The sequence below is a fragment of the Cetorhinus maximus genome, chromosome 9 (assembly GCF_964194155.1).
Source record: "Cetorhinus maximus chromosome 9, sCetMax3.hap1.1, whole genome shotgun sequence".
Taxonomy (NCBI): Eukaryota; Metazoa; Chordata; class Chondrichthyes; order Lamniformes; family Cetorhinidae; genus Cetorhinus; species Cetorhinus maximus.
In genome coordinates, this window is record NC_135887.1 from 27009120 (window position 1) to 27021883 (window position 12764).

The 12764-nt window shown below is 46.1% G+C and overlaps 1 protein-coding gene across 14 annotated transcripts in view; it reads right to left on the reverse strand.

Moving 5' to 3' along the window:
* ncor1 (nuclear receptor corepressor 1) overlaps positions 1–12764 on the reverse strand; it is a 399352-nt gene that overhangs the window by 12063 nt on the left and 374525 nt on the right. For all 14 annotated transcript variants that reach the window (XM_078548371.1, XM_078548367.1, XM_078548369.1 and 11 more), the window contains 2 exons: positions 10346–10488; positions 6738–6791 (listed from right to left, as the gene is read on the reverse strand). In XM_078548371.1, coding sequence (XP_078404497.1) covers positions 6738–6791; positions 10346–10488 — 197 coding nt within the window. The remainder of the gene's footprint in view (positions 1–6737; positions 6792–10345; positions 10489–12764) is intronic.

Sequence of the window (12764 nt, forward strand, 5' to 3'; positions counted from 1 at the left end):
AGACACACATGCCCCTACAGAGACACACCCCTCTATAGACACACATACCCCTAAACACAGACACACACGTCCCTACAGACAGACACACACATTTCTACAGACACACCCTTATGGATACACACATGCCCCTACAGACAGAGACACATGTACCCCTAAAGACAGACAGACAGACACACACCCCTACAGACACACACATGCCCCTACTGACAGACACGTGCCCCTACAGACAGACACGTGCCCCTACAGACAGACACGTGCCTCTACAGATTCACAGGAACCCCTACAGGCATACTCACACCCCTACAGACAGACACACACTACAGGCAGACATGCACACACACCCCTACAGAGGGACACACAAAACGCTACATACAGACACACACACAATTTCCCTACAAGAAGAAACACACACAACTGTAGACAGACACCCCTTTACACACACCCTACAGATAAACTCGCACCCCTACAAGCAGATACACACCACTACAGAGACATGTACACATACCGCTATATACAGACCTGCACGCACACTTCTACAGAGAGACACATGCACCCCTGCAGACACACACACACGCCCCTACAGACAGACACATGCCTCTACAGACAGACGGATACACACCCCTACAGACGGACACACACACGCACGCGCCGTTACAGAGAGGCTCTACAGACAGACATACACACAGACACCCCTAAAGGCACACACACACAGCGCTACAAACAGACACGTACGCTCCTACAGACAGGAAGCCACACATACACACCCCCACAGACAGGCAGACACACACGCACCCCCACAGACAAGCAGACACACATGCACCCCCACACACAGGCAGACACACAAACCCCTATAGAGACATACCCCGACAGACACGCACCCCGACAGCAAGACAGACACACACTCCTTGACTGACACATGCACATACCACTACAGACAGGCATGCACACATACACTTCTATAGAGACACACGCACCCCCACAGACACACACACACACGCACCCCCACAGACAGACACACACAGACCACTACAGACAGACTCACAAACACCCCTACAGCAGAAAGACACACACTCCTACAGACACACCTCCAACAGACAGAGAGACCCACCCTACAGGCACGCTCACACCCCTACAGACAGACACGCACACACACTGCTACAGGCAGACATGTGCACACACACCCCTACAGATAGGCACACACACAGCCCTACAGCACACACACACAAAACCCTACAGATACACACCCCTAGAGACAGACACACTCCCACAGTCAGACACACATAGGCCACTACAGACAGACAGCCAGCCCTACGGATATGCACACACTCCTACAGACAGACACACACATGCCCCTACAGATGCATGCCCCTGCAGACAGACACACACCCTGACAGACAGACACCCCAGACACACAAACCCCGAAAGACACACACACCCCGACAGCCAAACACACACCCTGACAAATACACTCCCTGACAGACACACGCACACACAACAGACACACGCACACACTCCAACAGACACACAAACCTACAGCAGACACACTCACTCCTACAGACACCCCTACAGACAGGCACGCACACCTTGACAAACACACACGCATGCACCCCACCCCAACAGACACATACGCAGCCCCCCCAGACAGACACACACACATGTACCCCCTCCAACAGACAGACACACACGTGCCTTGACAGTTACAGACACACACACACACAACCCTACAGACACCCATACAGAGAAACCCCACTAGACATACACACCCTCAGACAGACGCACACACCGCCAATAGACACACACAAATCCCGACAAACACACACCTCCGACAGACACACACGTCACCAGACAGACACACACATGCCCCCAACAGACAGACATGATCCCCTAGAGACACACACACACCCCATACAGACAAACACGCCCTTACAGACACACACCCCCTATAGACAAACAGACACACAAACCCCTACAGACGGACACACGCAAACCACTGCAAACAAGACACACACACCCTGTGCAGACAGATCCCCCCTACAGACAGACCCCTGCAGACACATTCCTGCGTAGAGAGACACCCCTACAGACACACCTCTACAGACAGACACATCCCTACGGATACACACATGCCACTACAGACAGAGACACACACCCCTACCCCTACAGAGAGACACACACATACGCCCCTACAGACAGACACATCCCCCTATAGACAGATGCACCCCTACAGATATGCAGGCAGACACAGCCCTACAGACACACACATGCTCCTACAGACAGACACACGCCCCTACAGACAGAGACACACACACAATCGCTGCTACAGACAGGCAGAGGGCTTACAGACAGGCATACACGCAGACACCCCTATAGATAGACACACAGACACCCCTACACACACATACCCACACACAGCCTTGCAGACAGACAGACACACACAGTCCTACAAACAGACACACATACTTCTACAGACAGACACACCTCTACAGATACACACATGCCCCTACAGATAGAGACACACACCCCTATAGACACACATACCCCTAAAGACAGACAGGCACCCCTATAGACGCACATGTATGCTCCTGCAGACAGACAGACTCATAGGAACCCCAACAGACAGACACACCCACCCACAGACAGACACCCCAACCCCTGCAGACAGACACACACACACACCCCCTGACAGACAGACACACGCCCCCTGACAGACAGACACATGCCCCCTGACAGACAGACACATGCCCCCTGACAGACAGACACACGCCCCCTGACAGACAGACACACGCACAACACCCCCGACAGACACACACCAACACCTCCCCGACAGACACACACACCCCCTGACTCACACACACACACCCCCCGACTCACACACACACCCCCCCCGACACACACACACACACACACCCCCCCAAGTGACACACACACACACCCCCGACAGACAGACACACCCCCCTGACAGACACACACACCCCCCCGACAGACACACACACCCCCCCGACAGACACACACACCCCCCCGACAGACACACACACACCCCCCGACAGACACACACACATCCCCCGACAGACACACACACATCCCCCGACAGACACACACACACCCCCTGACAGACACAAAAACACACCCCTCCGACAGAGATCCCCCTGACAGACACAGCCCCCAACAGAGAGACACACACCCTCCGACAGAGAGAGACACACACACATGCTCCCCGTCAGACATGCATACACACACCCTCCGATAGGTGCGCATACACCCCCCAACAGACGCACACGTGCACACAACCCCCGACAGGCATGCACACACCCCCCCCGACACGCGTGCACACCCCCCGACATGCGCGCACACACGCCCCCCCCCCCACAGACACACACCCCCACAGACAAACACACACACACGCCCCCACTGCACACAGATACACACACACGTCACTGACATACACACACGTCGCCAACGACACACACACACGTCGCCAGCGACACACACACGCACGTCGCCAGCGACACACACACGCACGTCGCCAACGACAAACACACACACACGTCGCCAGCGACACACACACACACGTCCCCAATGACAGACACACACGTCCCCAACGACACACACGTCCCCAACGACACACACACACACGTCCCCAACGACACACACACACACGTCCCCAACGACACACACACACACGTCCCCAATGACACACACACACGTCCCCAACGACACACACACACGTCCCCAACAACACACACACAGTCCCCAACGACACACACACACACACGTCCCCAACGACACACACACACACACACGTCCCCAACGACACACACACACGTCCCCAACGACACACACACACATCCCCAACGACACACACACGTACCCCACGGCACCTCACACCCCCCCCCCCCAAAAACATTCACACACCACCCCCTCACAGATCACTACAGGCACACACCCTCCCCTACAGACACACACACACCCCTACAGACACTGCGCCACGCATCCCTCTTCCTTCAGACAGACCGACACAGACATGCCCCCCCCCCCTTATACAGACCTTTATACACATTCCTATAGACAGACCGACATGCATATCCCTTTAGAGAGAGACCCACACATACACCCTCCCCCTACTGAGACTGCCACACACGACCCCCTACACATTCATACACTAGAGGCAGAGGCATGCAACACCTAGATATACACACACACACACATATCAATTGCAGATATGCTCTATGGGAACCAAAGACCTACCAAAAAAATGCAGGGAAAATAAAATTGGGGGCCTGAAAAACTCTGGTCCTCTGGGCAATGCGCAAGGCAGCGATTGGGTGCAGATGGTAAGCTGCCTGCTCCATGGCTGTGATTGGTAGTGCATTGTCTTGCAGGGATAATTTGGTGAAGTGGCTTAATTTTATCTCAATCTTATGCAGGATATTTCCTGTTTTTGATGGTGCTTGCAATTGTCGGCTGTTATCCCATCAGTCACACAGACTCCTCAGAACAATATTAGCTTGTACTTATATAATGTTTTTAATGTACTAAAATGTTCCAAGGTGCTTCACAGGAGTGTTATAAAGCAAAAGTAGACATCGAGCCACATAAAGCAATATTAGGCAGATTGCCAAAAGCTTGGTCAAAGAGGTAGGTTTTAAGGGGTGTCTTAAAGGAAGAAAGTGAGGTAGAGAGGTTTAGGGAGGGAATTCCAGAGTTTAGGGCCTAGGCAGCTGAAGGTATGGCTGCTAATGGTCAGGTGATTTAAATAGGGGGTACACTGGAAGCCAGAATTGGAGGAGTGCAGCTATCTTGGAGAGTTTTGGGACTGGGGGAGATAGCAAGGACATGGATGGTTTTCAAAACAAGGATTATAATATTATAATAAAGATGTTGCTTAATCGGCAGTCAGTGTTGGTTAGGGTGCGCAGAGGTGATGGGTGAAAGGGATTTGTTGAGCTCAGTGTACCACTGAATACAAAATACACTGCAGCGACTTGCCAAGGCTCCTACGAAAGCACCTTCCAAACCCGCAGCCTCTACCACCTAGAACAAAGGCAGCAGATGCATGGAAATACCACTGCCTCACACACCATCCTAAATTGGAACTATATTGTTCCTTCACTGCCACTGGCACTTCTTTCCTAACGGCACTGTGGGTGTACCTACGCCTCACGGACTGCAGCGGTTCAAGAAGGTGGCTCGCCATCAACCTCTCAAGGACCTATCCAGGGACACCCACATCTCATGAATGAATAAAATAAAGTTACAAAGAAGTATTGGCCAAATGCTGGATGGTCATAAGGAATCATTTGGAAATAGTAACTTGGACAGGATTTGTACTGGACTTGGTTTTTCACTGGTCCAGACACGAGTGAGGGTTGAGGACTCCAAATTCGAGCTTGTGTTGCGAAAGCTGTCTCAGAGTTCCCACAGTGTCTCTCTGAATGGTCTGCGTGAGATTGTGAACTCATGGTGTGAGCTGCAATGTGAACCTATCCTCGACATGGATGCAAAACTTGAAGTTTCACTGTGCTGCAGTTGGCGGCTTTTCTGCAGGAAACATTTTGTGTTGACATATGGATTGCACCTGGACTATAATTGAGGCAGCTCACTGGGCCTGGGTCTCTCTAAAGGAACTGCTGCTCAATACAGTGCTTCACACATAATGCATCCGTCACACTAGAGGCTATTACACAAAATTAGGGCTCATGGGATTGAGGGTAATACGTTAGCATTGACAGAGGGGTGGTTAATAGGCAAAAAACAGAGAATAGGAATATACAGGTCATTTTTGGATTGGCAGGCTGTAGTCAGTGCTGGGGCCTCAACTACTTACTATCTATATTAATGACTTAGATGAGGAGACCGAGTGTAATGTATCCAAGTTTACTGATGGTATAAAGTTGAGATGGGAAGGTAAGCTGTGGGAAGAGCATAGAGACTACAAAGGAATATGGTCAGATTGAGCAAGTGAACAAGAAGGTGGCAGATGGAATGTGGAGAAGTGGTATGAAAAATAGAAGAGCAGAATATTTACTAACTGGTGAGAGACTGGGGAATGTTGGTATTCAGAAGAATCTGGGGTTATTGTACTCGACTCACAGAAAGTTAACATGCAGGTGTAGCAAGCAGTTAGGAAAGCAAATGGTAAATTAGCCTATATTACAAAGGGATTGGAATACAAGAATATAAAAAGTCTTACTAAAATTAAACAGGGCCTTGGTGAGGACACACCTGAGTACAATGTACAGTTTTGGTCTCCTTATCTAAGGAAGGATATAAGTGCCTTAGAGGAAGTGCAACTAAGATTCACTAGACTGATTTCTGGGATGAGAGGATTGTCCTATGAGGAGAGATTGGTAGACCAGGTCTACATTCCATAGAAATCAAAAAGAATGAGAGGTGACCTTACTGAAACATATAAAATAAAATTCTTAAGTGCTTGACAAGGTAGATATTGGGAGGATGTTTCCCCTAGCTGGCGAGTTTAGAACTTGGGGTCAGAGTTTCAGAATAGGGGTTCAACCATTTCGGACTGAAATAAGAAATTTCCTAACTCAGAGTGTTGTGAATCTTTGGAATTCTCCACCCCAGAGGACTGATAGATTTGTAGATACTAAGGAAATAAAGGGATATGGGGATAGTGCAGAAAGGAGGAGTTGAGGAAGATCAGCCATGATCTTAAAGAATGGTGGAGCAGGCTTGAAGGGCTAAACAGCTGAATCCTGCTCCTATTTCTAAGACCTTACCTGATGACGTGACTGCAGGTAAGTTAAATATCTCGGTCCCAGGCTGAGCATTAGCTGAAAATAAAAAGAGAACTCATTAGTGTGCGACCACATAGTCCAACCGAAGAGCCAAACACCACAGCCCAGGAGATATAGTTTATTCTGAAATTATTTATCCTCTGATTATGCCTGTCCTACTCATGATCTAATCAGGCTGTACTGAGATGATGGGCAGTTGATTCTGCTCTGTACCACCCGACTGGTCCTGCAAGGAGCAGGCAACTTCCTATAGGTCTTGACTGGCCACCCCCATAACAACCATTGGGTGAGCACCCTGAAGTGCAAATTCTAATGGTGGGGTTTCTGCTGCAAGGGTGCGGTGCAAATAATCTGGAATGAAGTCTAAATGTCACTCAGCCCCAATTTGGTATCCAGCACTCCCATTTCATTTACAAGAGTCAAGTACTGTGAAACTAAACTCTGCCCCACTCTCACTGATCATTTTATCTCTTCTACCTCCCACCCTATCACAGACCTTTCCTTTTGTTCTTCCACATCACCTCCCCTGCAGTTGCTTACAACCTTTTTTTTATTCATTCATGGAATGTGGGCATTGCTGGATAGGCCAGCATTTATTACCCATCCCTGTTTCATTTATTGGCCACCTGTTTCATCTCTAACTTTTATCTAGTTCTGAGGCAAGGTCCTTGACCTGAAACATTAACTCTGTCTCTCTCTCCACAGGTGCTGCTAGATCTGCTGAATATTTCTGACATTTCCTGTTTTTATTGCAGATTTCCATCATCATAGTATTTTGCTTTTGAACATGAGGTACTGAATGGGCTCTTCCTGTTCCTGTTTAATGCTGCCTAGTGACCAGGCACATTGAACAGATGCTGCACTGTTAATTTTCAAAGTCAAGTTTAAATGCTTTGTTTGTTCTTCGAGAGGACAAAGTGTACTAAACCACTGCTCACATTAAAGTGTGCATGCAAGCTTTCACCAGAATAGCACCTGAAAGTACGTGCCTGATTAGAATTTGTAAGGAGCCGCACTTTCCATGCACTATGTGTCTATGAAAATTCTCAGCCCCTGTATTCGGTGGCAGGGAATTAAAAAGTAGGATCCTGTATAATTATTTTCTGAAGTTACTTGACCAAGTCTCAGGGAGTGACTGTTAGCAAGCTATTCACCCGTGGAGTCCTGATCATTCCCAGTCTCCACAAATACACCCTTCACCAGTAGAAGAGACGCCCCAGTATCCTGGTATATCAATTGCTCAATCAACATTAAGAAAACAGATTATCTGATTATTTATTTTAGTGTTTTAAAAAAAATTATTATAGGGATGTGGGTATTCCTGGCAAAGCCAGTATTTATTGCCCATTCCTAATTGCTCTCGAGAAGGTAGAAGTGAGCCATCTTCTTGAGTACAACCAAGTGGCTTGTTAGGCCATTTCAGAGGGCAGTTAAGAGTCAACCACATTGCTGTGAGTCTGGAGACACAGGTAGGCCAGACTGGGTAAGGGTGGAAGATTTCCTTCCATAAAGGGTATTAATGAATCAGATGGGTTTAACAACCAACCAGCAGTTTCAATGTCATCATTAATGATGATTGTTTTTCATTCCAGATTTACATAATTAACAGAATACCAATTCCCCAGCCACTATGGTGGGATTTGAATTCATGTCTTTGGATTGTTAATCCAGGTCTCTAGATTACTAGTCCAGTAACATAACCACTATGCTACTGTGCCCAATTAGTGGGATTTTGCTGTGCATAAATTGGCGGCCAAGCTAGTTTACATAAAACAGCGACTACACTTCAAAAGTGACTCATTGGCTGCGAAGTTCTTTGAATTGTGCTGTGGACTTCAAGGGTGATGTTTAACAATGTAAATTCTTCCTAAATGGGATCAGCTAACTTGACAGCTTCCCCAAACACTGGGACGTTCCTCCATAACATTCTTCACAAACTGCAAGCAAATCCTTCCAAACATTTGCTGCAATTCAGTTACCTTTTAGATCAAATAACCTATGCAGTTTGGTAGCATTTATTACCTCTTCACATTATTCATTCCCTTCCCACTATTTTAATCCTTATATACAAGCACAGTAATAACCAGGCAGAGCAAATCCTCAGAAACAAACAGGGTTAGAATAGGAACAAAAACAGAAAATGCTGGAAAAACTCAGCAGGTCTAGCAGCAACTGTGGAGGGAGAAACAAAGTTAACGTTTCGAGTCCATATGACCCTTATTCAGAATTTATGGACTCGAAACGTTAATCCCTTTTCTCTCCACAGATGCTGCTAGACCTGCTGAGTTTTTCCAGCATTTTCTGTTTTTGTTTCAGATTTTGTTTTCTGTTTCAGATTTCCAGCATCCATAGTATTTTGCTTTTATCTTAGGGTTAGAATAGAACTGACTCCTTTCATCCTAATCTGTCATAGGAGTCAGCATGTGTTGGTAGTGTGTGCAGGGTTACATAAGGTCTAAGGTTGATAAACAAGATGAAATGCCTTTTCTGTCAATGTGTCAGTCAAACTCTGATATAATTATTATTGCTATTCAACCATGCCTCAAAGACATTTACATCCTTGTGTCGATTTTAATTTACACCAAACACTACCTCACCTGCTACCTCAGCCAAGCTTGAAACTGAAGCCACTGCTGGTGGACACTGTGGTCTGCTGTGACTAGAAGAGATATTGTTTCATCTATCACTGTGATACTGTGTAATGTACACACAGGCCCTGCTCAACTGTCAACGTAAGCACACAAACAACACTCCTTCAATACTGCTGCTCTCTAGTGAACAAACCACAGTTCAAAATAGGCTAGGACATTGCTGCACATTAGAAATTAATGAAGGATGATTGTCTCCTGTTTCAAGGCCAAATACAGGATCATACACTACTCAGTAGGATTACAAAAAAACACAATCTCCCAGCAACTGCACACACAGCCTGGCCAAGCCTGTAAATCAGTCTGATATTGGGATCTTGATTGATTTTGTTTGGGATTACTTGATTGCATGATTAGATAATCACTAATCAATTGATACTTCATGGCCACTCATTCCGTTCCATGAAACAAAGCTTGTTATAGTTAACGAAGGGGTGGATTTAATTAAGGTACAGTGGAACTGGAAAGCCTGACAGCTGTCAGCTTCCTAAGCCATATTCAACAGAGAATAAGATTAAAAAGCACAATTCCTGTAGCCCATGGTCCCAGCTTCCCGTCAGGAACAGTGACTGTGTATGGCCTGGGAAGGAAATTTGTGCACGGAGATTGAATATTGACCTTCATTTGTTCCCCTCAACATACAGGAATTATTCTGCAACTCTAGTTAAACCCTTAGTCGAGAACACCTGACCTGCAAGTGGTAACAACAACAACTTGTGTCAGCTAAATGAAGCCCTCGCTTACCTGACAGTTCTGGCCTCTATGGAGAGTTACACAGAGACAGCCTGCCTAGTAACCAATGTCCATACAAAACAGGCCATCACACATAATTTTGTCTGCAAGATTCCTGTTTGCATGGGGAGGTTGGAAGAATGAGGAAGCATGTATTCTTTTCAACTTATCAGGATGGAAAGTAAAGTAAGGGAGAACAGGCCGACTTACCAATGTCAGAATCCCCGCCACCAGAGGAGTTCAACTTACGAAATATCTCCTGCTTCTTTGACTTCACCATTGGTGAAGTGTTCTCCAGTTTAGTGAAGAATGCTGGCAAATAGCCCACATGCCCTGGAGATCGCGCCTCATTCCTGTAGAGAGAATACAGCAACATTGTCAGCCATAAAATAGGAACCTGATGCTCAGAGAGACTGTGAAATAATGAGATCACACTGACTCAACTACGCTTTTTTGGTTCTATATCAGTGTTAAAATGAAAAGAAGCAGATTTATAGCCAGGCAGCAGGTTCTAGTGCAAGAGAGACAGTCAAAGGAAAATTGAGCAGTAATTGTACAATGGGGGAACCTTCAAAGAGGAGATGGTTCAGGTAAATTAGACACATTCCATAAGGGGGAAAGAAAGAATATCCAAAGCTAGAGCTCCCTGGATGTCTAAAGATGTAGAGGTTAATTAAGACAATTGAAAGGTCCATAATTCAGTTGAGAAACAAGCTAAATGTAGAAAGTACAGAGGAGATATAAAAAGGGGAGCAAGAGGGACAAAAGAGAGTATGAGAATAGATTAGCAATTAACGTAAGAGGGATCTTTAAGGTTTTCTGTAAACACATCAATAGTAAAAGGGTAGTCAATGAAAGGGTGGGGTCAAGTAGGAACAGAAAAGGAGATCTTCTTTTGGAGGCAGAGGGCATGGCTGAGATGCCCAATGAGCACTTTGTATCTGTCAATGAAGAATCAATCGCACTGATAGGTGTAGTCTACAGACACCTAATAGTGGAAGGGAGGTGGAGGAAGAAATATGCAAATTAGGGAATTCAGTTAAAAAACAGAACAATAGACATGGAGGATCTTAACCATCCTGATATTAATTGGACAGAAGAGGTGTGTAAAGGGGATAAGGGAATGGAACTCTTACAGGACTCCTTTCTAATCCAATATGAAAAAAAGCCTAAGAAGGTTGGTTCACTATTGGATCTACTAGTGGGGAATGAATCAAAGCAGATAAGAAAAATAAAAGTAGGGGAACATCTTGGCAATAGTGACCATAATACACTTTAAGGTGATGATGGAACATAAGTTTGAAGAAGACCAAGTTAATAGATTGGAGAAAAACTGATTTTGAGGAGCTAAAAATACAACTTGGGAAAATAAAATGGGAACAATGTTGGCAAACAATGATGTAGAAGAACAATGAAAAATAGTTAAAATGGTTTTCAGAGTGCAGGAAAAATATATTTCATTAAAAGGGAAGAGTAAATTAAACACTAGTGAGACTCCGTGGATGTATAAAGACATAAGGGATCAACTGAGGGTTAGGAAAGAGGCAAATATAAGTACATAGATAACAAAGGAGTGCATGGGCAGGATTTTTCCCTTGGCGCGTGCCCGACATGCCCGAGCATAAAATAGCGCGCAATGACATCAGGGGAGCGTCCTGATGTCATTGCGCACCCGTGCGATATTTCAGTCGGCGGGCGCGTGCAAAAGTCGGCAGCTTGCCTGCCGACAATTAAGAGGCCTATTAAGGCCATCAATGTATTAATTAACATGGATTTTTTGCTGCCTGTCCAACATTACGGTTGGCGGGTGGGCGAATCAACCAGGCGGCCTTGGGATTTTTGAGGAAACCTCATCCAAGGGTGGGATGAGGTTTCTGATATAAATTTTAAAAAATGAAAATGTTTAGGCAGAATTTTTACAATCTATATGTTTAGGTGAGTGAGTCAGATGTGTGGACATTTTTTCGCAATTTAAAACTTTCATTTCATGGTTTCAAATTATTCAGCACCCAGAGGCAGCTCTCTGCCTTTGGGAAGCTTTCAATGCGCTGACTTCAGCGCTTACCCTCCTTCCACCCCCACCCTGGCAGTGTTGAGCCTTTCAATGCGTGTTTCAGGCTGGCTGGCCAATTAACAGCCAGGGGCTGATCGCAGGCGGTGGGCCATTTCCCAGCCGCTCCCAGGCCCACCTGCCTGACGACCTCAAAATTCAGCCCCATGATAAGTGAGAATATTAAGAGACAAGGAGAGAAGTCAAAAAAAAAAATTAGGAAGGCAAAGAGGAATTGTTAAACTAAATTATCAAAGAACATAAAACAAAATATTTTATAGGCACATTAATAAAAAAGGCAGCCTGCGATGAGAATAGGAGGGATAGAGGGGACAATGCCACAGGTAACAATAGAGAAACTGCAGAAATGTTAAAAGATTATTTTGCTTCTGTATTTACCAGGGAGTTGGGGCAGGTGGACAAGATGTTGAATAATGAGATGAACAATGAGACAGGTGCATTTAAAATTAAAAAATGGGGGAATATTTAATAAACTTATCAAACTCAGCATAAAGTCCCTGGTCCGAATGGATTACAGTCAAGTATTTTAAAAGAATCTAGGTAAGAGATAGAAGAGAC